We start from the raw sequence: 27,097 nt of genomic DNA, 5'->3' as shown, positions 1-27,097 counted from the left end.
TTATTTTATTTTTTTTAAGCCAGCATCCCAGGTTTGTTGGTGTTACCGTTACCCTATGAATAAAAGGCATTGCTGCAAGCGGAAACCACAACAATTCAACCCTGTAAAGACAAACTTCTTCTAGGGCTGATTCCAGATGTGCCCCAAAGTGTCAAGGTTATATTCTAGTATATTTCCTCTTATGGTTATGATAAGAAAACATTGGAGGGCTATGTTTGTGTAAAGATACTCTGCATCATTGTACGGTGCATTAAGTATGAGTAGTTGTGGGGCTAGGAAAGTGGTGTCTTGGTACAGCTCTGCTCAGTTTGTCACACACTTTATACATAAATATAGCCTCCGTATACCATCATTACATATCCTGTATATCTGCTATGCTATAATAGGTTCATTGAGTACATAGGGAAAGGGAAACGGATGGATTCGGTGGTAAACATGGAAACATCTGGTTGGAAATATTTGCTGGGAAAAAGTATTCATGATATGCACACTGACCAATACATTATTTGTCACTTTAGTAACTGCTCAACGGCATCAAGAAAATAAGTATATATTAAACGTTTATAGATGTGAGCAATGGCTGTCAATTTGTTGCTCTACCAGGAATGCCATATTTTCTTCAGTTGTTACATTTTACACACAACCACATCATAAATCAAAATGCAATTAACCGAAAATGAAGGCAAATACGGTTTATACATAACACAGGCACAAGAGAACTCGAACAGAACCTTATTTATCTAGTGTCTGCATCTTTTCCCAATTCTTCATAATGGAGTATTTTTACTGATACTAAGATAGGAGTACCCCCCCACTTCCCTATTCCTCTCCTTACCCCCCCCTTCCCTACCCCCCTAGAGAAGGAGTCTGGGACCTAAGAACCAACCTATCTCCAGCACTTTTATAATGTTGCTATTAATTTTTCAAATCGGGCTATGTCAGGGATTACTAATCAGAGTGAGAACTGAAAAGAGGAACAAGTAGAAAGCTGCTTTTTCAGTTAGTCAATAAACATAATGTACACATCACACTGTACAGCAGGGGGGGGGGGGGGGAACTGCTGTTCTCAAGGGCCACGAACAGGTCAGTTTTTAGGGATTTCCCGGCTTCAGCACTGGGGGCTCAATCAGTGGTTCAGTCTTCGACTGAGCCACTGATTGAGCCACCTGTGCTGAAGCAGGGATATCCTTACAACTTGGGCTGTTGGTGGCCCTTGACAACTGGAGCTCCCACCCTACACTACACTGACATCTCTGAGATATACTATGGACTTCTTACATATCTAATTGGCAGTCTGAAACCATAAAGCTTCATTAGCCTACAATATCTGCAATCTGTAAGTAGAAAGATGCTTTTATTAAAAGGGATTTTTTGTTACCATTTCTTTTCAAAGCTACTCACACCTCAAAAGGGAACAGAGATAGGACCGCACGCGGGATATTCACTTTGTCTGGCCCTTTCTAGACGTGTTTGTAAAGAATGCCTAATGGACACTCAGATGTGAAAAGAGAATCAATACCAATGGCTTCTATTATCTTAAAGAGGTAGTAATGGGAAATGGATTTAAAGCTTCATAGGGGATAATGTATTTTGCAGTGGTACACCCAGACCCCACAATACAAACGCAGACCAGTACATGGAACAAGGAAGTGGAGAAAATGTTACTTCATTTGGTAGGTGGGCATTTTTCTGGGGGGGTGGGGGGGCAGCGTTTAGAGGCCCCCCGCTCTTCCCCGAGGCATTTAAATGACATGCCAGGGAGCGCGCGAGGCTGTAACTTCCCATTCCTGGTCTCCGGCGGCTTCCAGCAACGCGATGCCATGGTAACGCGACTGGGGTCATATGACATTGCACTGCCACGGCAATGCAGTGTCCCATGACTTAGTGACATCAGAAGACGCCGAACACCCGGTAAGGAGGGGGGGGGGCAGACTGAAAAGTTTGCGCACCCCTGCTTTAGATCACATTCTTCACATAACCAATGAGCTATTTTGGTTACAAGTTTATGTGGTTATTTTAAAAAATGGTACTTTTTCAGGTTGGGCTAAAGTCGTGAGTGGAGTACCTCAGGGATCGGTACTGGGACCCTTGCTTTTAAACTTGTTTATTAATGACCTTGAGGTTGGGATCGAGAGCAAAGTCTCCATCTTTGCTGATGATACTAAATTGTGTAAGGTAATAGAATCAGAGCAGGATGTAATTTCTCTTCAGAAGGACTTGGAGAGACTAGAAACTTGGGCAGGTAAATGGCAGATGAGGTTTAATACATATAAATGTAAGGTTATGCATTTGGGATACAAGAATAAAAAGGCGACTTACAAATTAAATGGAGATATATTGGGGGAATCCTTGATGGAGAAGGATTTAGGAGTGCTTGTAGACAGCAGGCTTAGCAATAGTGCCCAATGTCATGCAGTAGCTGCAAAGGCAAACAAGATCTTATCTTGCATCAAACGGGCAATGGATGGAAGGGAAGTAAACATAATTATGCCCATTTACAAAGCATTAGTAAGACCACAGCTTGAATATGGAGTACAATTTTGGGCACCAATCCTAAGAAAAGACATTATGGAACTAGAGAGAGTGCAGAGAAGAGCCACCAAATTAATAAAGGGGATGAACATTCTAACTTATGAGGAGGGGCTAGCTAAATTAGATTTATTTACATTAGAAAAGAGGCGTCTAAGAGGGGATATGATAACTATATACAAATATATTCAGGGACAATACAAGGAGCTTTCAAAATAACTATTCATCCCATGGGCAGTACAAAGGACTCGGGGCCATCCCTTAAGGTTGGAGGAAAGGAAATTTCACCAGCAACATAGGAAAGGGTTCTTTACAGTAAGGGCAGTTAAAATGTGGAATTCATTACCCGTGGAGACTGTGATGGCAGATACAATAGATTTGTTCAAAAAAAGGTTGGACATCTTTTTAAATGGGAAAGGTATACAGGGATATACCAAATAAGTATACATGGGAAGGATGTTGATCCAGGGATTAATCCGATTGCCAATTCTTGGAGTCAGGAAGGAATTAATTTTTCCCCTTAATGGGGTTTTTTGTTTTCCTTCCTCTGGATCAATAAGTATAGATATAGGATAAAGTATCTGTTGTCTAAATTTAGCATAGGTTGAACTTGATGGATGGAAGTCTTTTTTCAACCTCATCTACTATGTAACTATGTACTGAAAATAGCTGAATAATGCGAAACAACAGTCGAGAAATTTTAAATAAAAAAATAAGAATACAAAAGAGCGAACACCTAAGAGATTACATGGTATGGGATCTCTGTGCGTAGGTAGGTGATTACATGGTATGGGATCTCTGTGCGTAGGTAGGTGATTACACTGTATGGGATCTGTGTGTAGGTAGGTGATTACACTGTATGGGATCTGTGTGTAGGTAGGTGATTACACGGTATGGGATCTGTGCGTAGGTAGGTGATTACACTGTATGGGATCTCTGTGCGTAGGTAGGTGATTACACTGTATGGGATCTCTGTGCGTAGGTAGGTGATTACACTGTATGGGATCTCTGTGCGTAGGTAGGTGATTACACGGTATGGGATCTGTGTGTAGGTAGGTGAGTACACTGTATGGGATCTCTGTGCGTAGGTAGGTGATTACACGGTATGGGATCTGTGTGTAGGTAGGTGATTACATGGTATGGGATCTGTGCGTAGGTAGGTGATTACATTGTATGGGATCTCTGTACGTAGGTAGGTGATTTCATGGTATGGGATCTGTGCGTAGGTAGGTGATTACACTGTATGGGATCTGTGTGTAGGTAGGTGATTACATGGTATGGGATCTGTGCGTAGGTAGGTGATTACACTGTATGGGATCTCTGTGCGTAGGTAGGTGATTACACTGTATGGGATCTCTGTGCGTAGGTAGGTGATTACATGGTATGGGATCTCTGTACGTAGGTAGGTGATTACATGGTATGGGATCTGTGCGTAGGTAGGTGATTACACTGTATGGGATCTCTGTGCGTAGGTAGGTGATTACACGGTATGGGATCTGTGTGTAGGTAGGTGATTACATGGTATGGGATCTGTGTGTAGGTAGGTGATTACACTGTATGGGATCTCTGTGCGCAGATAGGTGATTACACTGTATGGGATCTCTGTGCACAGGTAGGTGATTACACTGTATGGGATCTCGGTGCACAGGTAGGTGATTACACTGTATGGGAACTCTGTGTGCAGATATGTGATTACACTGTATGGGATCTGTGCGTAGGTATATGATTACACTGTATGGGATCTCTGTGTGCAGATATGTGATTACAGTCTGTATTGGATCTCTGGTCCAGAGACCAAAAGTAGGGAAAATATAAGTGGGTTCACACCAAAACCACAAAATGGCCTTGTAATGGAAACACCACATTATTGAAAAGCCATAAAATGAAAAACACTTCCGTTGACTTTCCAAAATATTCAGGCTTTTTCAAACATATATTCAGTTCTCTGTATATTTTATGTCTAGACAGGGAGGCAGAGAGAAATCTCAATTTGTTTACAAAATGTATGCATTTATGTCTATTTATATAGCACCATCTATGTACGTAGCGCGTCACAGCAGTAATACACGTGACATAATAATATAACACATACTGGGAATTAGCGCTTCAGACATAAAAGTAACATGAGGAAAAGGAGTCCCTGCCCCAAAGAGCTTACAATCTCATACAGTACCATTCTAATTATGCATTTGATTTACTGCTTTTTGGTTGTTCTTACTTGTAGGCTGGAATGGCAACCCCCGAGAACCCAGAACAACTGATCATTGCTCTGGAACCTGAAGGGGCTTCCATCTATTGTAGGAAACTCCGCCTCCATCAAATGATTGACCTAAGCAGCAAAGGAGTAATCAATGGCTTCAGCCCAACAGATCCAGGTGCATTTGGCTTTCACTATATTGCATACTCGCCATTATTACTGGTATTTCTTCCTAAAGCACCCCCTTGCGTCATGAGCCTTTTTTTTTTACCATTCTATAAGCTAGGGCCAGGGGTGGCCAAGTCCAGTCTTTAAGAGCTACCAACAGGTCAGTTTTTTTCAGCACATCCCAGCTTCACCACAGGTGGCTCACTCCGTCCCTGCTTCCGTCCCTGCTTCAGCACAGGTGGCTCAATCAAAGGCACAGTCTTCGGCTAAGCCTTTGATTGAGCCACCTGTGCTGAAGCAGGGATACCCTGAAAACCTGACCTGTTGGTAGCTCTTGAGGACTGGAGTTGGCTACCCCTGAGCTAGGCTGTCTCAACCCACAAGTTTAATGAGACAGGATAAAGCCCTAGACCTTTTGAAGTGAAACTTCTTTGCTGGCATACTGTACATACCAAATGAAAATTTGCCTTGGAGTAAATCCCCTTCATGGTGATGGAAGTGCAGCCGCAGAAGTGACGTCACTGCTGGCAGAAGAAACCGTCAGTGTTGCCAGCTCGGCCTGTATGCCAAGGCCTCCCGCACTCGGTGCACATGTGCGGGAGCCATTGCCAATGGCTGGGCTCACCAGCGCAGTAGACGCTGGTTCTGGCTTGGTGTGCCTATGCAGAAGACAACGGCGCACCAGCAGCAGGATACAGAGACCACACACACACACTGACGCACCTTTACTGAAACACATTGACTGAAACACACACACACACTGAGACACACACTGACACACACACACACACACTGAGACACACTGACACACACACACACACACACACACACACATACACACACACACACACACACACACACACACACACACACACACACACACACACACACACACACACACACACACACGGAATTCACAGTTATTATAAATATAGACGTGCAAATAGCTAAAACGCATTGTAAGTCAAACATCTTGGCACTGAAATTGTGTTTTGATTTTTAATTAAAAATATCATCACAAATACAATTTCTGGAACAAAACAGTGACGGAAGACAATGAGGTTTCACTTAATGCGGGTGCATGCTTTTTTAAAGTAATAGAAAGATTTCATTATACAGCTGTGTGGTCACCTCTTGTACACTAGTTTTGGCAAATGGGGTTGGCTAAGAGCTTGGCGTTTACAGTATTGGCATACCCCGAAATGGATTGTGATTCTGCATACAGTCATTAGATACTGTACATGACAGGCAAAATACAATTATGCATGTTTTGTATCATATGTGAAATACCGCAGTTAAAAAAAAAGAGGTTTGTTTTTTAGACTTTTAAAGCAAAATATAATTGCAAAAAAAAAAATAAAAAAAAAAAAATATATATATATATATTTATACACACACACTAACAAAGACAGAGAAAACTGATAATAAAGGTACAGATAATCAGAGAATGAATATATATATATATATATATATATATATATATATATATATATATATATATATATATATATATATATATATATATATATATATATATATATATATATATATATGCAAATATAACTGTATGCTCATCTGCATGTCTTAGGCAGGTCTGCAACCCCGCCTTTCCCCATTATCACCCAGCATACAGCACTTCCACTGCAGCAAGGGATTCCGGGAAATGACATGCAAACCCGGAATCCCTTGCTGCAGTGGAAGTGCTGTATGCTGGGTGATAATGGGGAAAGGCGGGGTTGCAGACCTGCCTAAGACATGCAGATGAGCATACAGTTATATTTGCATATTTGCTTTCCTGTGGAGGGTTTTTGTCACTTTTTTTACTCACCATAACTTAACTCAGTAATATATATATATATATATATATATATATATATATATATATATATATATATATATATATATGCAGAAGATTGACGTAGGCGCAAATAAGACAGGGAAGAGAAACACAAAATCAGAATCATAGGGCAGTATATCTGGTTATAATCAGACTATATAAAGGTAAGGGATGCGCTTACACAGGTAGGTAGATTCAAAGCATTTAGTCCTCTATGGGACTCACGAACACAGCTACTGCAGCTCTTCTCCTTGGCCTCTGGATCTTCCTAGTATTCGTCCACGGGACCTCAGCAGCAGCTGCAGCCTTCACGGATGGCCTTTGGAATTCACTTGTCTCTATGGATGGATCTCACAAGGGGTGGGTGGGAAGGGAATACAAGGAGGAACAAATATGTGTAAAACCTTTTTAATCTAAAAATAAACGCACAGTAAAAACAGGTAGTCAACTCACATTCTGTGAGTGAATTTCGGGCAGTAGAGAGTGATTTAGCGAGTCTCTCACACTCGTGTACAGAGGCGCCGATTACCAGTCCTCTTCGCGTTCACAGTCACACTGATGATACCCATCAAGGTTGAAACATGTCTGTGAGTGGGTTTAATGGCTTTGCATCTCATCCCAGCCTCTGTCTAAAAGCTGTGTTTAAAACAGCATGCATTGGCTTGAGGATTGGCTTGTGTAATACGAGCTTGAGACAAAAGGTGGCACTGAGTGCTCATTTGCATGTCATTTCCCAGAATCCCTTGCTGCAGTGGAAGCGCTGTATGCTGGGTGACAATGGGGAAAGACAGGGTTGCAGACCTGTCTAAGACATGCAAATGAACATACAGTAATATTTACAGTTGCTTTATGCTTTACTGTGGAGGGTTTTTGTCACTTTTTTTTACCCACCATATACAGCAGCGGCAGCTCTTATTCGAGCAAAAGCCGCTGGCTGTATGTGGCTGGGAAGCGGGTAGCCGCGGCGCGTGGCGGCGCACTGTGACGTCACAGTCACAGGCGCGCCCGGCTTCCCCGTCTTCCCCGGCTTCCCCAGGCTTCCCCGACACCCCTGGAGATGAAATTAAGGTAAGCGGGGGTTCGGGGAAGCAGAGTGGCAGAGCAGATGGGGTACAGGGGTCCGGAAGTGTGTGTAAATTATATATATGTGTATATGTGTATATGTGTATATGTGTATATGTGTATATGTGTATATGTGTATATGTGTATATGTGTATATATATATATATATATATATATATATATATATATATATATATATATATATATATATATATATATATATATATATATATAAAAATAAATAAAGTGTCACATATAGGAAAATGAGTTTCCATAATATAGTCTCAAATGGTGCTGTGGGGGCATATAAAAGCTGTATAATATTTAAATAGCCATTTATTTTTGTAGTTTTCTTGTACCAGCCAAGTTCTACAATGCAAATTGCTAATATTAAGAGTCCAACAAGAATGGGCTAAAAAGGATTTTCCATTCTCATGAGTGGATCTGTGATCTATTTCTGTGGGAATGGATATGGTGAATTTGTCTCATGGATGAGACAATAGTGTAGTTAAGGTATTGATTTGTTTGTGGTCACAAGAATAAATAGGATCACTTTTGTATCTCTCAGCTTGCTCTCTAACTTCAGCAAACCCACTAGTTGTGAGAAAAGTCCTCATCAAATAGTGTGCGCTGTATGCCACCTAGTGACTAATATGTGTAAGATTTCTTGATGCTTGTTGGAGGGATTATTTCTATTCATGTAGTGTATGGACCCCATTTATGCCTAAAATACATGGGTGAGAATTAAACATTTTATGATTGCCTTTTGATCTTCTGCTGTCCTCTTTAGCTCACAGGAGGACTAATAAAATACCAATATTTTTCTACATTTATCTGACCTGCTTTATTTATTAAAAAGGCAAAGAATTTGTTTTTTTACCTTGCACTGGCTAATAAGTTGATGTATATGTATGTATGTCTTTATTTATCTAGCGCCATTAATGTACATAGCGCTTCACAGCAGTAAATGCACAAAAATGCATTTTAAGGGTTGAACTAATGAATACTTTTTTATATTGGGCCATTCTCTCTGTCAATTACCAGCCAAGGAACACATCCGTCGTAACCGGCAGAGTCGGACCTTTCTGGTGGAAAATGTAATTGGAGAACTATGGTCAGAACTGGAGGAAGGTAGAGACTCTTTAGTCTTACTACACTTGTGTTTATAATCCATGGCTAAGTGGGAAACAACGCAGCCTCTTGTGGTGATCCCTGCTCTTCATTCTGTGTTAAGTTTCATTCACATTACTAGTAAATCATGAGAAGTTTTAATGAGAGATGGGACTTTCTAGATCAGGAGGGGCCAACTCCAGTCCTTAAGAGCCACCAACAGGCTAGCTATTAGGGATATCCCTGCTTCAGTAGAGGTGGCTCTTCGATTGAGCCACTGATAGAGCCACCTGTGTAGGAGCAGAGATATCCTGAAAAACGTGCCTGTTGGTGGCCCTTGAGGACTGGAGTTGGCCGTCCCTGTTCTAGACCTTCTTATGTTGTCTTGTTCCTAAAAAACATATTTAAAGCTGAGATTATTTAAAAAAAAAAAAATATGACCCTACTGAGTGAGGTATGAAGATACTGTATAATGTAAAAAAAAAAAAAAAAACTTGAACATAGACAGCAGTTTGGTTGTCTCAGATTCTCAGAAAGAAGAGGTTCAACTAAAAAGCAAGGTTTTAACTGGGAGGGAGCCATGAATGCTGTAATAATAAAACAATGCAGTACTTTTTATTCAAAAACATATGGATCATATAAGCCACTCAGAAACCATCTTGTATTTACGTGATAGAAATAAAGTAATAATATACCATTTCTGAGCCCCTGTTAGTCTGGCAGTAAAGTCTACTGCGGTCAAAGATTGAAAGACTGCATGAATACTCACCTACATGGTGCTATGTGGCATGGAATTGTTCTGCACATGTGAGGGTTTTTATGATCAGCAGCAACCGCATTAAGAACACATGGGGCAGATCCTCAGAGCTTCGTTAAGTCTGGGCTACTAAAGTGACGTTGGGTAAATAGGTAACGTCCGTTAGCTTCCCTGGGTTTAACGCGAATCTGCAAAGCTACATACATATATATAAAAACCTACAGCCGTTAGTGATCTCATTAGCACCGGCTTAACCCCATGTAAAGTTAGCCGTGCCTTGCATTAGTTTCACATAACACGTTCGCTTCACATAAGGTGGCGTTGCTCCCATGCAGACCCTAAATAGGTGTTTTATTAAAGTAAAAAAAGATAAGACAGGAGAAGAAAGAACCCTGTAAATAACAATGTGATAGTTATATCATACCTACTTGTGGTTTTATACTTATCCCGACCCTGTAACAGACCTGTATTAGGGCCTGGATGCGAGTAACGCCACCTTTAGCACTGACATAACTAACCTAACATTATATCCCTGCGGTAACTATAACGACACTCTGGGGATCGGCGCTGTTACAGGAAACGCCTCTTTTGCATATCATTAGCACGAACGCCCGTTATAGTTACGCAAGGGCTCGTTACGCCTGAAAACAGCACTTAGCGCATCGTTACTGAGCTTTAAAGCTCCCCGTTAGCCCTTAACGAGACAATAACCAAAGTTAACATCTCATTAAGTCATTAACGGACCTCTGAGGATATACCCCATGATGTTTAACAATGATCAATGTGACGGATCTAGAATGAGATTTAAAAAGCACATGCATTGTTTTTGTAAAGAAATGTGTTCATGGATCTGTCTTGTCTTTATAGGGGACCGCTATGTAGTTGTTGACTGTGGAGGGGGCACAGTAGATCTAACTGTCCATCAAATAAGGTTACCAGAAGGACATCTTAAAGAACTCTACAAGGCTTCAGGTAAACAATCTATTTGAAAAGCATTTCAGTATTGAGAATGTTGCATTATTTCCTTGCAGTCTTAAACGGTCTTTTCTGAAAATCAGTTTTGTTCAGTTCGCCACTGAACTCCTAACTTATTTGCAGCATAAAAGAACCATTAAACAATAGTACAAGGTACAGATCATTGTGACCACAAATCCTACACCTTATTCTTCGTATCACAGGTGGACCTTATGGCTCTCTTGGTGTGGACTATGAGTTTGAGAAGCTACTTTGCAAAATATTTGGAGATGACTTCATTGACCAGTTCAAAGTGAAGCGTCCGGCTGCCTGGGTTGATTTGATGATTGCCTTTGAGTCCCGTAAGAGAGCAGCAGCCCCAGACAGGACCAACCCACTAAACATTACTCTGCCCTTCTCCTTCATTGATTACTACAAGAAGTTTCGGGGTCATAGCGTGGAACATGCATTGCGCAAAAGCAAGTGAGTACCTCCAACCTTGTGTTTAGATAAACCTTTTCAATATACACATTTAGATTAATGATAAAGACTTAAAGTGAGTTATTTATGAAGTTACTGTAAAGAACGGAAGAGATCTTTCATAAAATAAGAAGGATCAACAGTTGCTAGAAAAGCTGCTGACAAATGCTGGACTGGAAACTTTCTCCAGTAGAGCAGTGTTTTTTGACCTTTGTTTGGTGTGAAATACTGAGGAACCTCAACCCTCTCTAATAGCGCATCTGAGATCAGATGCATTGTAAGGAACCCCAACCCTCTCTAATAGCGCATCTGAGATCAGATGCATTGTAAGGAACCCCAACCCTCTCTAATAGTGCGCCTGAGATCAGATACATTGAAAGGGGTTGGGGTTTCATACAATAAATCTGATTTCGGACACGCTATTAATTTCATACGATGCACATTTTATGAAGGTTTGACTTTGTACTACTTCTAACAGTAAATTTGTGGCGTGCAAAAAAAATCAATTATGATCTTAGTACATAGGGCTAAATGAGTCTTGCTAACTAATCTAAGTTCCTTCTGCTATGGACCAAAGCCATTTACCAGTATCACAGTAAAAGCCCCTAAAAATAGAAATATGCCACCAATGCAATTTGTGGTTTGTCTTTTTAGAGTGATGCTTTGGTACGGAAACAGTTGCTGCGTTGCTTCTCTAACTCCATTTTCTAATTCACAGTGTGGATTTTGTGAAATGGTCTTCACAGGGAATGCTAAGGATGAACCCAGATGCGATGAATGCTCTCTTCAAGCCCACTATTGACCACATAATAGAGCATCTATGTAAGTATCGGGGGGACATTTGTTATCCTGCCTTAAATAACCCAGAGATTTATTAGGCAGCCTTTTGCCTAACGACACCTTCCAGTGCTGGAAGACACCTTACAGTCCATTTACGTTAAATGCCTTCTGGCGCCAAAAAGTTTCTTATGGCATAACACCCCTTACTAAATATGGGAATGAGTGCAATTGTCCTGTAAAAAATGAATCTGAGAGAAACTATTGTTAGGTTCAAAACTTTCTTTCATATAAATCCATTTACTTTCCTTCTCAGATACATTTTTATTTAATGTGTCTGTCTTATAGCAAACCTCTTCCAGAAGCCAGAAGTGTCTGGGGTGAAGTTTCTATTCTTGGTTGGTGGATTTGCAGAGTCCCCCTTGCTCCAGCAGGCTGTTCAGCAAGCATTTGGCGACCAATGCCGTGTCATTATCCCCCATGACGTAGGACTAACCATCCTAAAGGGAGCTGTCTTGTTTGGTCTGGATCCTGCTGTCATCAAAGTACGCCGCTCCCCTATGACATATGGAGTGGGGGTCCTAAATCGCTTTGTGGAGGGCAAACACCCACCTGAGAAGCTTCTCTTGAAGGATGGGACCCGATGGTGCACTGATGTCCTTGATAAATTCATCCTGGCCGATCAGTCAGTGGCTCTGGGGGAGACGGTTAAACGTAGCTACACCCCAGCCAAACCCTCACAGCTGGTCATCATCATCAATATCTACAGCTCTGAGCAGGATGATGTCAGTTTTATCAATGACCCAGGGGTCAAAAAGTGTGGCACGCTGAGGCTGGATCTCACTGGAGCTGAAAGCTTACCAGTCCCTTGTCGCAGGGAGATACAAACCATCATGCAGTTTGGGGACACTGAGATCAAAGCCATGGCAGTTGACATAGCCACCTCTAAAAGCGTGAAAGTTAGCATTGATTTCTTGAATTAGAATTTCCTCCTATTATAGGTATTTTTCCTTCCACTGTTTCCATTTCTCATTTGCTCTCTCCCAGTGCCACCAGTCCAGCTCTTTGTTGTTTTGGATCCAGTCCTGTTTTTCAGAACCTTTGACCCGTGCATTGCAGTACCAACATAGCGACCAAAGGGAGATGTATAGAAAAACAAAAATATTCCAGTTTGCAGCATTTTAGTATTGCGGCAATTGATGTAGCAAAATGTCTTGACTTTACTGCTTCAATCTTAATGCAGTTGTATTATCCTTGTTATTTAATAATTGAGTCTATGTATTGATGTACAGACCAACTTTAAGTTCTAGTGCAGATCAACAACCAGAAAGTGTCTTGATGATGCTACAGAAAGAGGTGCAGAACGTGCTTCTCTGCATAATGTCCCTTTACTTCTTCCTACATAATCCTTATTCCACTTTTTTTTGTAAATGTATTTAGATGGGGCAAAGTACCTGAATATATTGGCAAATAGGAAATGTCTCTCTTTTTTAATGTCAATTTCCCCCACCCTCCTTTTTTAACATGTATATTAAGCAGGGGGGTCAACTGTGTTGAAAGTAGTCGGGTCCCCCCCTCTGAGGGGAACAAAATGGAGGTTTAAATCTCACGTCATTTTTTGAGGCTTCCTATTGGTCAGCCTGATGCAGGGTATTTAAACTTCCAAGGAAGTACTGGCGACACTTTCTACAGTAAGTATCTCGGGAATCAAGGGTTCCCCGGAGGTGAAATTAACGTGGTTCAGCTCCGGAGACCCCCTGCTTAACACCCATGCTGAAAAAAAGGGGGGCATTTAACTTGGATTTCTCCTTTAACACCCAAAATGCTATGATATTAATTGGTTCTACTGTATAATACTCTGGCACATAATTTGACACAACCTAAAAATAAAGCAAATGGCAAAATTATTTGTTCTGTGCTTACATCTTGAAAAACATCATTTTAAATGACTAAAGTTCAAAACAAAACTTTTCAATTCGCCAATAGATGTTTGGCGTAATGCCCAAATAATGGCAAATTCTGCAGTGCAGAAATGTTCTTAAAACTGAGGAATTTAAGGGATTAGGACACAGACCCATTTGGTTCCACATTTGAATATATTTTCAATAGAAAAAATGTAGTCCTAAGAGTTATAATATAAATAATACAACTACCAGGATAAAGACATTTTATAACACCAAGAAAAGGCAATTTTTAAAAGGCTTTTTTGGGGTATATCAATAAAGCAATATGGTTCTGTACATCACATAGGCATCTGTTAGTCCAGTTCTGGTATTTTAGATTATTCAGCAACTGTACGACAAAAGTGGCTTTAAGGATGAACCTGAAGCTTGCAATTAAAACACTGCTATGGTTGCACACGCTAGCCATGTACAGAGGGTCTGCAAAAAAAGGACTAGAGGTGGGCCAATCTGCCTAAATCCATTTCCAGGATTTTCGCTGATGTTACCCCCAAAATCTGTTTTGCGGTGTAAAATCCGCTAATGGATTTGGTCAGTTTCAATCCATACGGATTCATCAAAATGCACCATTGGGTACAACCCGTGGACAGATTTGTAGAATCTAATCCGTGGATCCAGCAATCCTTAAGAATCCGCCAATGGGTTACAGAATCCGCAGAGTGTATTGGTAATAATTTTAAAATCCGCAAAACGTGAATCACCCTTTTTGAGATTGATCCACGGACCAAAGGAACCGGCCGATCCGCTGCGGATCCCCAAAAATGTGCCCATCTCTAAAAAGGACCCAGCATGAGCTGAGACGAGTTTGTGGTCACAATATCCCAATTTTCTATGCATGTGCAGGAATCTAACCACAATCCACCTTTCACTGCTGCAATAAAGCATGGCTCTTCCCCGACCTACACATTTCTAGATACCCGTTTAAATTCACAATGTCCTCTTGGCTCCATTCTCCAAATATACATCAGAATGTAAAATACAGATGTACATCAGACCCACAGGAAAAAAAAGGGACAGTAGGCATATGTCTTTAAGAAAACACTCTAAGGGGCTTATTCTGTAAGGTGTGATAGCGCAGATGACGAGCTATCGCATGAAAAGTCCCATTGACTTTATTGAGGCTTTTCAAGCTATAGAACAGTCATCTGCGCTTATCACACCTTACAGAATAAGGGCCGACGTGTTTGCATTATTCTACTGCGTGTTTTGAGATATTCCTGCATAGTTGAAATCCTGAATTAGCAATGTCACCTCTCCCATTCTGGTACTGTAGGTAACTGACCAATGGTGTATGTGTCTTAACACTAATGATACCTAAATAAGCATGCTGTAAGATGTAAGCCATTCATTTGTAGTTGGGGCAAGAGGAGCTTAAACACGTACAGGCCCCATTCTTTAGTCCCTTATCTCAAAGCCCTTATTTTAACGCAACATGATAGTGATGAAAGTCGATTCAGCTCACTCAATGCTGGTCAACGGATCCTTTTCATCAAGGAATAATCCATTATAATTCACTTGAAAAATGTGTGAGATGTTTACACTTTCTGATACAAGCGCCTGTATCCTGATACAGTTAAATGAAGGAGTAACAGATCTTCCTTTCCCCCTAAATGTTGTGGTGTTCTCACACGCCGTCTAGGTTGACCTACTTGACCAGTTATCTGAAAGAGCTGGTAGTCGTTACATGAAGGTCCTTCCTTGATCTTTCTGTAATGCTTCAGGGCACCTGTACAGTATCCCTTTCTTTTGCCTTCCTTATCCTCCTCCATTTTATATATCATTTTGTGTATATACAATATTTAAATATTGTACAGACATTTTTATTTCTACAGTAGCTATTTTGTTGTATAAAATGCAGCTTCTTGCTTGTGTGTGCTTCATTTAGTTATTTGTGTCTCCATTAGGGGGTTATAGTTATGATATTGTTGGGTGCTGTCACTATAACAATACAGTTTGCATCTTTTTTTTTTACCAACAATTGGGTTGTAATATATTTGTATTAACCGGAAAGGACTTAACTCAGGGGTGGACAACTCCAGTCCTCAAGGGCCACGAACTGGTAAAGTTTTCAGGATATCCCTGCGTCAGCGCAGGTTGCTCAATCAGTGGCTCAGTCTTCGACTATTAATGGCCCTTGAGGACATTAGTTGCCCAGCCCCTGTTTTAACCTGTTCACTTCTAGAGTGATCTGCATGGGAAAAGGATCAAGTTAAAGGGTATTCCATGGTATCATTGCTTGCAAACTAATAATGTGAATACATGTTCAAGTCAATGTATATGTTACAGCCATCTCTAATCAGGGTTCCAACGCCAAGACCATTAACTGTAAGCTCTTCTGGCATGGAATACACTGCGGTTATTCACTAAACCGCAATTGCCAAATAATAATGTTCACAATCATTGATGTCTATTGCTGTTTCATTGATGTCTATTGCTGTTTATTCATTAACCCCCCACTGTGCCTTTGCAGTTTACATATGGCATTGCATAACTTGTCTTTTTTTACAGGTCTGCAACCCTGCCTTTCACCATTATTGCTCAGCATAGTGCTTCCACTGCAGCAAGTGATACTGGGAAAAGACATGCAAATGAGCACATAGTGCCACCTTTTGCTTCAAATACATTTTGACATGGGCCCCTATAAGCTTATGCCTGCTACATTACACAGCTTTTCAGAACAGCCTGGGTTAAGATGCATAGCCAGTATAAACCTACCCACAGACAATATATATATATATATATATATATATAAATATATATATATATATATATATATATATATATATATATATATATATATATATATATATATATATATATATATATATATATATTGCGCTTTGTCAGAGTAATGTGCCTCTGTGAAGAATGGGATTAAATAGGTTTCTCAGATCAGATGCTCCGTCGAAACCGGTCCCCACTGTGGGGGAAACCACTAAAAAACTGACAGAACTCATGTGGCGGCGCCTCTGGCCGGAGTTACTATTGCACAACATTATAAAATGGAAAAATATCATGAATGCACCTATGTGCAAATACAAAAAATGCACAAAATCTCGCAATCCCATTATCAGTCAATGTGAATATAGTAACAGCATTTAAACAACATTCACGTTTTTAATGAATAGCAAAAACTATCACATAAAGTTGACTGTGTAAATGATTAAAAATGTGTAAAAACAAATTATAATATTAAAAATATTGATTTTTTTAATGGAAGTGATACTTATATAGATGAAATCAATCTTATGTTATTAATAATTTTTAGTTTTGTGAGACATGGATAATATATATATATATATATATATATATATATATATATATATATATATATATATATATATATATATATATATATATATAACAGAAAACAAAAAGTAGTGCTCTGGTTGACATAAATATATATTCATGATGTGGTGGGTGTGGGAGTTTGAGCTAGCTGGGAATGTGTGTTAATCTATGTCTGACTGGTAGCAGTCATTTGGAGGCTGGTGGCATCTCCCCCCAGAGCTCACTCCTCCTCCTTCATCTTTTTAACTTGGGAGGTCTTTTCATTTGCTGCAGGAACAAGACCTATAATGGTTCTTCCCCTCTTACAGAGGTAAAAGGAAGGGTTCACAGTGTAGTGTAGGACCTGCATTTTTATTGGTTATACCTTGACGTTGGTATGCAGGCTTATGACGCTTTGGCCAAAGGGTTAACGAAATAACCAAGTAATTATTATTATTATTGAAGTATTTTACTTTATACTTTTCACCATATTTATTTTGTCAATGGGATGTAGTATTGAGCACCCCTGTCTCTTGTTATGTACAATTGCCACACTCGGTAGCTCTCTTGTTGACATAAATATATATTCATGATGTGGTGGGTGTGGGAGTTTGAGCTAGCTGGTAATGTGTGTTAAACAGTATGGAGTAGGCAAGCTTCTATGATGATCTAGCCAGATCATGGAAATCTATGAAAAAAAGAGAAGCGCCAGCTCCATAGCATAATACTCCCCTTCCCCTCTCCCGGTCCGTCATTCATCCCAACTGAATAAGTTTCAGCTTCTTATCACTTACTCCATTGCACATCATCTGCAATACTCTCTGGCTGCATTTCCCCTCCATGGTTCCTGAAGGCTTACAGATTGTCTCCAATGAATGTTTTTTACACATTGAAGTGAGTGCATGTCCTGGCGGCCTCTCTTGTTGTTTTTTTAATAAATTTGAATTTTTATACAGTATTATGCTATGGAGCTGGCGCTTCTCTTTTTTATATATATATATATATATATATATATATATAGTGGGTGGTTTTCTGGGTATGCACCTTAACCCTGGCTGTGCTCAAAGCTGTGACCATGCAGCAAGCTTAAGCCTATAGGGAACCATGTTAAAAATGGTTATTGAGGCAAAAAGTGACACTGTGTGCTCATTTGCATGTCATTTCCCAGAATCCCTTGCTGCAGTGGAAGTGCTGTATGCTGGGTGATAATGGGGAAAGGCGGGGTTTTGCAGACCTGCCTAAGACATGCAGATGAGCATACAGCTATATTTGCATATATATATATATATATATATATATATATATATATATATATATATATATATATATATATTCCTTTAAATGGCCTATTACTTTCCATATTTAAACTATTATTTCAATTTAAATATTGCCAGTAATAGGCCTTTTTCCCAAAGGTGTATATATATTTATATGTGAAAAAAGGGGAGAAATAACCTCGCATCCACTCTAACAATATCAAGGTCACCATAAGCCAATATATAATGGAACAATTACGATGATAGGCGGTGCTCACGGGTTAGTAATAATGTGAGAAAAAAGGAACCCGCTTAAGAGCACTCAGGTATACCATATGAAAAATAACAATTTATTAATTGACACAAAGAAGATTTAGAAAACAGTACAAGATTAAAAACAAAAGTAAGGCTAGGACCCCTGTCACGGATACTGCCCAATGGAAACACTGTAGCAAAACTAAGGGATAAACTCACAATGTAAACCCTAATGTCATATATAGACAATAATATCCAAAGCACTTAAATAGGCAGAAATCTCAAATACAGGCTGTTATATTCACAGGCACCTATGGCATGCATACAGTATAATGCGTCCTAAAGGACATGGAGTGATAAGTCAGTGTATACTTGACTACCTCAACAAGCATTAAGTCTGCTTCCTAAAAGCAGATATAAAAACCAAGACCAACAGCAAAAAAATCCCTGAGGGAAATTGGTAACAGTGCTAAGAGGGTCACTCCAAACATAGAACAATTCACATGCAAATGACATGAATAGAATGCAACCTCTCAATAGAGTGCTGGATAAACAACCTGTGTATTGCAAGTGTAACTGTAATGAAAAAGTGTTTCAATGTCCAGAAAAAATCATAGCAGCAGTGTTAGGTAGCATAATTACGTGACAGCATAATATAGGGGTCCAGCCTAGCACTCTTTTGAGATGGGAGTGCTAGGCAGGACCCCTTTTTGCTGTTGGTCTTTGTTTTTATATCTGCTTTTAGGAAGCAGACTTAATGCTTGTTGAGGTAGTCAAGTATACACGGACTTATCACTCCATGTCCTTTAGGACGCATTATACTGTATGCATGCCATAGGTGCCTGTGAATATAACAGCCTGTATTTGAGATTTCTGCCTATTTAAGTGTTTTGGATATTATTGTCTATAAATGACATTAGGGTTTACATTGTGAGTTTATCCCTTAGTTTTGCTACAGTGTTTCCATTGGGCAGTATCCGTGACAGGGGTCCTAGCCTTACATTTGTTTTTAATCTTGTACTGTTTTCTAAATCTTCTTTGTGTCAATTAATAAATTGTTATTTTTCATATGGTATACCTGAGTGCTCTTAAGCGGATTCCTTTTCCCCCCATATATTTATATGTGTATATATATGTATGTATTTGTTTATCCATGTCTCTCAAAAAACAAAAAAATTAAAATCATTAATAATTTACACAGTCAACTTTATGTGATAGTTTTTGTTATCCATTAAAAACGTGGATGTTGTTTAAATGCTGTTACTATATTCACATTGACTGATAATGGGATTGCGAGATTTTGTGCACTTTTTGTATTTGCACATAGGTGCATTCATGATATGTTTCCATTTTATAATGTTGTGCAATAGTAACTCCGGCCAGAGGCGCCGCCCCTTGAGTCATCACATTTGTGAGGCCGCAGGCATCCCCTGCGAGCTTTTTCTCTGGAGCACAGTATCACTTTTTCATCAATCTTGATTATTACCTTCATGATTATATTAACGTGTCCGGACTTACCAGATGTTGCTATACATCATTATATGGTTTAAAAATAGATTTGTATACTCTGAGCACTGATATAGGAACTGCTCTGAAATCTCGTGTGTCCAGGGGTACAGTAGGAAACCACCTTCCCAAGACCCTAATTAGGGAGGGAATTCCTTCATTGGTAGCAGAGCTAAAAGTACTGTATATTGCTTAGCGGGTTGTGTAATGTGAATTAAATTGTGAGCTACATGCAATAAATAAAAAGGCACTGCGGTAAATTGGAATTTATTGTGTAATTCTGTGGGAGTACAGAACCACCCCCCTTTCTGGACCATGTACATGTGTAAAATACAGTGGCATATTGTGAAATATTAAAATGGAATCGCACAGAAAACCTCCAATATGTTGTCACAGCTTCATGTCTATGGGGGAGGAGGTTATGATATTATACTTAACAAATACAAATGTTTTACATTGTTTGGCTGCAAAAGCTTGGCCAGTGTTAAATAACCCTGAAGAATATGTATCAAACAAATAAAATGTTTTTTTTTTTTTGCCATTAGGCCAGAGGTGGGCAACTCCAGTCCACAAGGGTCACCAACAGGTCAGGTTGTAAGGATATCCCTGCTTCAGCACAGCTGGCTCAGTCTTTGACTGAGTGACCTGTGTGAAGCAGGGATATCCTTACAACCTGGCCTGTTGGTGGCCCTAGAGAACTGGAGTTGCCCACCTCTGCATTCAACAGATGCAAAGAGGTATTTGGAACTTGTATATTTTAGTTTATCCACTACTTGTAGTGTGTATTTTGTAACACTCAGTGGGGCCGATTCACTAGGCTATGTTAATTAGCGCTGAAATGGGTTACATCGCTCGGGCGTAAAAGGGTGAAGCCATAAGCGCTATTCACTAAGGCTGTTTTTCGCGTTTTCGGCCTGCCTTGCGCAAAAGGGCCATATCGCGCGAGCACCTTCTTCCCCCCCCGCTATCGTGCTTAAAGTTAGATAGCACGATAACTATTATCAACAAAGCAGCCTGTAAGAACTGCATGGAGACGCTGCGTCTCAATGCACGGCTCTTACAGGCGATCGTGCTGTACAAATATGATTTTTAATACTAGTGTACATGAGCAGGGGGTCTCCTGAGCTGAACCGCATTGGTTTCAGGTCTGGGGACCCCCTACTTCAGGAGATATAGGCCCCGTTATGGGGTGCCGGTATCCCCTGCAGAATGTAAATGTCCCGGTCACGTGACATGGGGGCTTTACAAGTGACCCCCGCGGGGTCAGCCGGGGACATCCGCGGGCCTGTTGTATGGATGGTGTGCCTGCAAAAAGGTAAACAAAGAAATATTTTGTAAGTCCAGCTCCTTTTGCGCCTGCCTTTAGCTGGCGCGTTTGTTAGGCACGTTTTTTAAGGCCGATTCACTTAGCGCTGCTTACTGAATCTCCTGTACTGGCAAAAAGCAGCGCTATAGCCTGATCGTGTGCAATTTGCGCCAAGGGCTGAAGAAAGCCCTTTTAAGAGCGATAAAGCACAGTTATCACTGCATAGTGAATCTCACTGCAGCCTTATCTGTCTTAAAGGGTACTTTGCACTCTTAAAGCCACTTAAAGCTGCAGTTCAGTCTTTTTTTTTTTTTTTTTTTACATTTATTTTTTTACTTCAATAGTTTCATGTGTGCAATCTCTAATTACCTAAAGAACAGTATAGCTGCAGCTCAATTCGTTTTCCATGTATTGATAGGTCGAAATTTGGTGACATATTAAAAGCTGGCATTTGTTTATAATCTGCTTGACTGGTAGTGGAAGCTCATGAATATTCATGAGCACTCCTGCACTGACATGTGCTAGAGGGAGGGCGGGGCTGACAAAGGGGTGTGCCAGAGCTTGTGACAGGACAAGAAGGGGCAGTGCCTTAGCAAATGGCTGTTAAAATAGAATACAAGAAAATTGGTCTTTCAAAGTTGTTTTTTTAAAAACAGAAAATGCTAAAAGTATTTTTTCTTACTACAGAACTGATTTATTAAAAAAAACAAACATGCAGGATATTGACTGAACTGCAGCTTTAACGGAGCTTAGTGAATCGACCCCAGTGTGTGATATAAGGAGTGGTTATGAAGTTAAGAGGCTGTTACTATGCTTAAAAGGTTAAATAATGGAATGTATAGGTTTTTAAACTCCTCTGCTGTGAAAATCTGCCTGAAGGGGTGTAAATCTCTTTGATAAATAGATCTGAACAAGTGGGGGGGGAAATAATTTGAGTAACTAGTTTCTTACAATTTAATTCAAATATTAGCGGGAGATCTTTGAAGTTTAGGTGCGTTTAAAGAACTTGATACACCGACCCTTTGATGTCTCCAGCACGTTTTAACTCTTCACAGATCAAATACTTGAGGCGAGTAGAAGGGGAGATGAATCATTTAGTGAGAAAATTAGTACTATAGATCCAAAAAAAGATTATCTGGGGTCTAGCCATCTACATAACTGGGGCACAAGTGGAGCAAAAAAATCACCCAAGATTTAAGAAAACAAGTTTCGTATCCTTTTATGATGTTTTTCATTGATATATAATGTGCAATTTCATTGTTCAACTGTTCCCCCAGTTTTGTAGTTAGGAAAAATGAGTAAATAACTCCTAATGTGCATTATTTTGACTTATTTTAATGAAACCCATTCGTGACAGCAAGGTGCACTGGGACAGCCTCACAATTTGCAGGAATAATGTGACTGCTGCCATCACAAATCCGGTGTGAACTGCTGAAAAACAGCAACACGTATGATATGAACTCAAGGTCGTATTATATGCTGACAAATTAACCTCTTACCAGGGATCTGAAGGGCAAACCCTGCAGGACCAATTTTACTACGCATGCAACCCACCAATTTGGAAATGATTAAAGTGCTTAAGAGGAACAGGACTTATATAATAAATTCCAAACTTCTGTAGTGGCTTATTGCCATGAATTTATTTCAATGTTAGGACACCCGATTTTATGGGGTGCCTTCATGCAACGGGAGTAGGGTTGCTACAAAGCAGGGGTGGCCGACTCCAGTTTCCAAGGGCCACCAGCAGGTCAGGTTTTCAGGATATCACTGCTTCAGCACAGGTGGCTCAATCAGTGGCTCAGTCTTTGGCGATCCTGAAAACCTGACCTGTTGGTGGCTTTGAGGACTGGAGTTGGTCCCCCCAGCTTTATAGCAACCCAAGTCCACATGTGCCTTATTGCAAGTACAGCTCAACCCCGTTATAACGCGATCCGTTACAACGCGAATCCGCTGATAACGCGATGCAAGCGTGGCTCCCAATTTTCGTATTTATGAATACTTTACAACACGATTATTGGTATCTTAAATATTTTATTGTACAATGCATACAATTGTACATTATTTCTAACGCGATCCGCTTATAGCGCGATGTGTTTCTTTGGACCCCAAGCACAGCGTTATAAGGGGGTTGGGCTGTATATTTATTATACAGTATGTGAATAGTTTAAAGAAAATTAACACAACTATATGCATGTTGTAAATGTGTCTGGAGGACAAGTGGATATTTTCCGCCAATAAAATACAAAACCATTTATCGTTGGTATGCTAAAAATTGGCCTTGTGATTTCAGATAAAACAAAAAAAAGGCTGAGATCTGTGCATTGTAGTGGTTAAGTGCAGCTACTGTATGTAGCGCTGTTTTTTGCATTTGACATAAAACAGCATGTTAGAATAAATGAATGTGTCTGCTAGTAGCGTAGAGCCCGACCCCCTGCTTCTAACATAATGGGCCTCATAAGGGTGCAAGGTAGGTCCGTCAAGGTAAATGCAGAGCAGTTATGTAATTCGGAGCAGTCTGTTGCTTTGTGTGCAGTGTTTTCATTAGCAGGTGCTACCTGGAGACGAGGTGCAGGGAGAGTTCACGGACTCACCCATTCTGCATCCAAATGATAATGGCTTAGTAAAGCGATTTATTATTATTGCTCATAATGGGATTCTCTCACCTGCTGAGACTTGCCACCATTAGGAAAGGTGCCCTCATGGTGAAAATGTTTTTTTTTTTTTTTTGTAGCAGCTTTTTCATTCTTATGTAAAAATATAAAAAGCTCTTCCCTCTTGTAGTAACCTTCCTACTAACCACTTAACCCTCCGCAACACTTACAGCTGTTGACATTCTGCTTCCCCACTCCATGTGGAGTGGTGAGATGTTTGAAAGACCCCTGTCAATGCAGGGTCCTTCCAGGGACAAAGAATTCAAGCATGTTTGTTTTATTAGCTATATATACATTATTTCCCAGTAAATGGTGCTGTTTGGGGATGAGATTCTTGGTTTACCTGTGCGCACCGCTGTGGATCAAATCCATTCTCTAGTCAATAGCTTACTTAAGAATAAGGCCGTGGTCCCAGTGCCTTCTACAGTGAACGCGTCTGCGTGCGCTGCGCGGATAAGCACCATCCCTCAATGGGGCTGGGCCCAGTATGTACCTTCGCGCGGAATGTGCAGCCGCGCTGTACGACAAGTTTTTCCAAAGACATTCAAATTGTATTTACAATTTGCGACGGAGGGGTGGCCCCGCCCCTGCCGGCGGTTCAGCCAATGAGGGTGAACCAGCTGCGTGAGATCATGGCCACACCCCTGGAAATCCCCAGCCACGCCCCAGTCACAATCTCCTGCATCTTCTTCCAGACCGCAGATCGTGGTGAAGCACTGTGTATGTGCCGCCCCTCCCCCCCCCCCCCCCGCCGGGTACGCGTGCTACTGTACACACTGGGACCGCTGCCTAATACTGTAAATACCCTGCGTATGGAAGACCCAGTGACTCATTTCATATCACATAAAGGCTGAGAATAAAAGGCGTGGGTCCCCTTGTGGGTGTTGCTTTGTGCGTCCCCTGAAAGATGTAATAGTCTAGCAGAAAAAACCTACAGTATGTGTTGTCAACAATGCAATTTATGTGACCAGCACTTGCTTACTTGATGCTTCAACTTGTCTTCTGCCATGAAATAATATATTAGGTTGATGGGGAATGTATATATCTTATTATTCATAAATGTACACTTATTTATGTGACTGAGTTTCAATAATTATGGGAGCTGTTGTAATATTCTAAGGATTGTATCCAATCATTCCTATATCTACACCTATAGCTAATAAAACAATTTACACTTTGCATAATGTCTGGCAAGAGTTTTTTCTGGGTCCATTAATGGCTATAAGCTCATCACTACGAGCCGACACTAGTCCAGAGGACGTTTAGTGTAAAAAGGCGAGAGTCTATTCAGAGATCTATATTCATATAAGCTTATCACCAGTGTCTCATACACGTTTGAAAGTGTTCAAAATAGAATTGTCTCCAAAAAAGTTCCCCCTTAGGCTGGACGCAGGGGTTTTCAGTAGCTGAACTGTTAATTTCAGCTCTGGGGACCCCCTGCTCCCCGAGAAACTTACCTCCGTAGGGGGTGGCGGTAGCAGCTCCATAGGTTTAAATGTCCTGGTCACGTGGGCCAATAGGAAGCCGCAAGGGATAATGTCAAGGTTTCCTATTGGCAAGTGTTGCAGGTTGCTATTATATTATCTATTGTTACAGTTTGCAGCTCAAACTGCTGGGAATATTGGCAATAAATGATCACAAACAGGAACGCGTGGCAAAGATCTTGCACTGTTGGGGAGGTGGGAGTAAGGCCGAGTCCATGGTGGGCACTGCACCAATTGTATCTAGTGACTGCCTGGTAACATGATCTTCGCCACAGAACTTTGTCAGTGCTGCAGAAGAGGACCCAAGATAGTCATTGAGTAAACCCCGAGCTGAATCTTCGCCAATCGATCACAGGAGAACGGATCAATCAACTTAGCTAATTACTTTATCATTGTGTGGATTGTATTGATGCACATATTAAAGGGGATTTAAAAAAAATGACAGCTTGAACTGCTTAAAGACATTTCAGTTTACATTTTGGCTTCTTATTTCTCATTATCACAAAACATATCTATTATGATCATTATATTGTCTAAGCCCATTTATAGATGAATCAATTATAGAGATCCTATTCTATTGAAAGTATGTTTTCTCTAATTGCTTTACTGCTAGAGTAACATCACATTTTTCTCACAACAGATGGATTTGGTAAATCTGTGTTTTGTCATAAAATACAAAATATCTGAATTTCAATATGCATTGGTCAGTCAGTAATTTACAATGTTTAAGAAGTATTGTCTGGTACAGTAGCAAACTAATATCCTTCACCGTGGACCGTTCCAAATTGTTGAATCAACCAAACAGTGCAGAATGTTGCTATTTTGTGGGAATATTATGTACTATAAATATACTAACATAGAGCAATCTTCCCCGGTCTGTTTCCTCTTTAGTGTTGGTGAGGGCCTCCAATATTAACATGCTGCTACTTCGGTCATTAATAAGACAGGGGAAAACAAGCCATTTGCGAATGAAGATGTGTGGGGTGTATATACTGTACTGTATAGTCAGGACGAAATGTAAAGTAGTGCTACTAAAATTCACTTTTGATCAATTTTGAGTCTGGACTAGAAGCAGCAGTCTGGTGCATAGCAAACTTATTCCAGCATGGAGTTAGAGTTTGCAGAACATCCTCTCTGACTGTTCCAGTGGAGCATGCAGCAGAGCTGTGGGAAGCAAAGAAAAGTCAGAACCCTTATTCTGGCATATTCACTATCCTTAACAAGTGCATTATGTTTTGATTTCCTTAAAGACTTAACATTTCTGTCAACAAATGAGGCATTTGGCTTTTTGCCTTTACACAGACTTTGCAAAAGAAGCTGCATTATGCAACAGGTTAAACACCTTATGGTCAAATTAATATTCTTTATATACTTAGAGGGTTAAGGGGGCTATGCAGTAAGCTCCGACCTTTCGCGCCGGCCTGAAAAAAATTAGCACGTCCAATAAAAAAATGAAGCCGGCGGCGTGATTCACTAAGGCCCTGAGCCCATTTTTTATCGGACGTGCCCAAAACTGGCTTATCGTGCTTGCAATGTA

General features: G+C 40.4%; 2 protein-coding genes across 3 annotated transcripts in view; one reads left to right on the top strand and one right to left on the bottom strand.

Annotated features, from left to right (window-relative positions):
- HSPA12A (heat shock protein family A (Hsp70) member 12A) overlaps positions 1-12,992 on the top strand; it is a 53,355-nt gene extending 40,363 nt beyond the window's left edge. The window contains exons 7-12 of the mRNA XM_075612005.1: positions 4,754-4,904; positions 8,838-8,924; positions 10,528-10,632; positions 10,839-11,097; positions 11,813-11,916; positions 12,220-12,992. Coding sequence (XP_075468120.1) covers positions 4,754-4,904; positions 8,838-8,924; positions 10,528-10,632; positions 10,839-11,097; positions 11,813-11,916; positions 12,220-12,854 — 1,341 coding nt within the window. The 3' untranslated portion in view covers positions 12,855-12,992. The remainder of the gene's footprint in view (positions 1-4,753; positions 4,905-8,837; positions 8,925-10,527; positions 10,633-10,838; positions 11,098-11,812; positions 11,917-12,219) is intronic.
- An 11,826-nt stretch (positions 12,993-24,818) lies between these two features.
- The window catches only part of LOC142501721 (pancreatic lipase-related protein 2-like), a 34,158-nt gene continuing 31,879 nt past the window's right edge, over positions 24,819-27,097 (bottom strand). For both annotated transcript variants that reach the window (XM_075612003.1, XM_075612004.1), the window contains one exon: positions 24,819-26,724. In XM_075612003.1, the coding sequence (XP_075468118.1) occupies positions 26,592-26,724 (133 nt within the window). In that variant the 3' untranslated portion in view covers positions 24,819-26,591. The remainder of the gene's footprint in view (positions 26,725-27,097) is intronic.

This window comes from Ascaphus truei, chromosome 8 (assembly GCF_040206685.1).
Source record: "Ascaphus truei isolate aAscTru1 chromosome 8, aAscTru1.hap1, whole genome shotgun sequence".
In the NCBI taxonomy this organism is placed as follows: Eukaryota; Metazoa; Chordata; class Amphibia; order Anura; family Ascaphidae; genus Ascaphus; species Ascaphus truei.
This window is presented reverse-complemented; position numbering and strand designations above follow the sequence as displayed.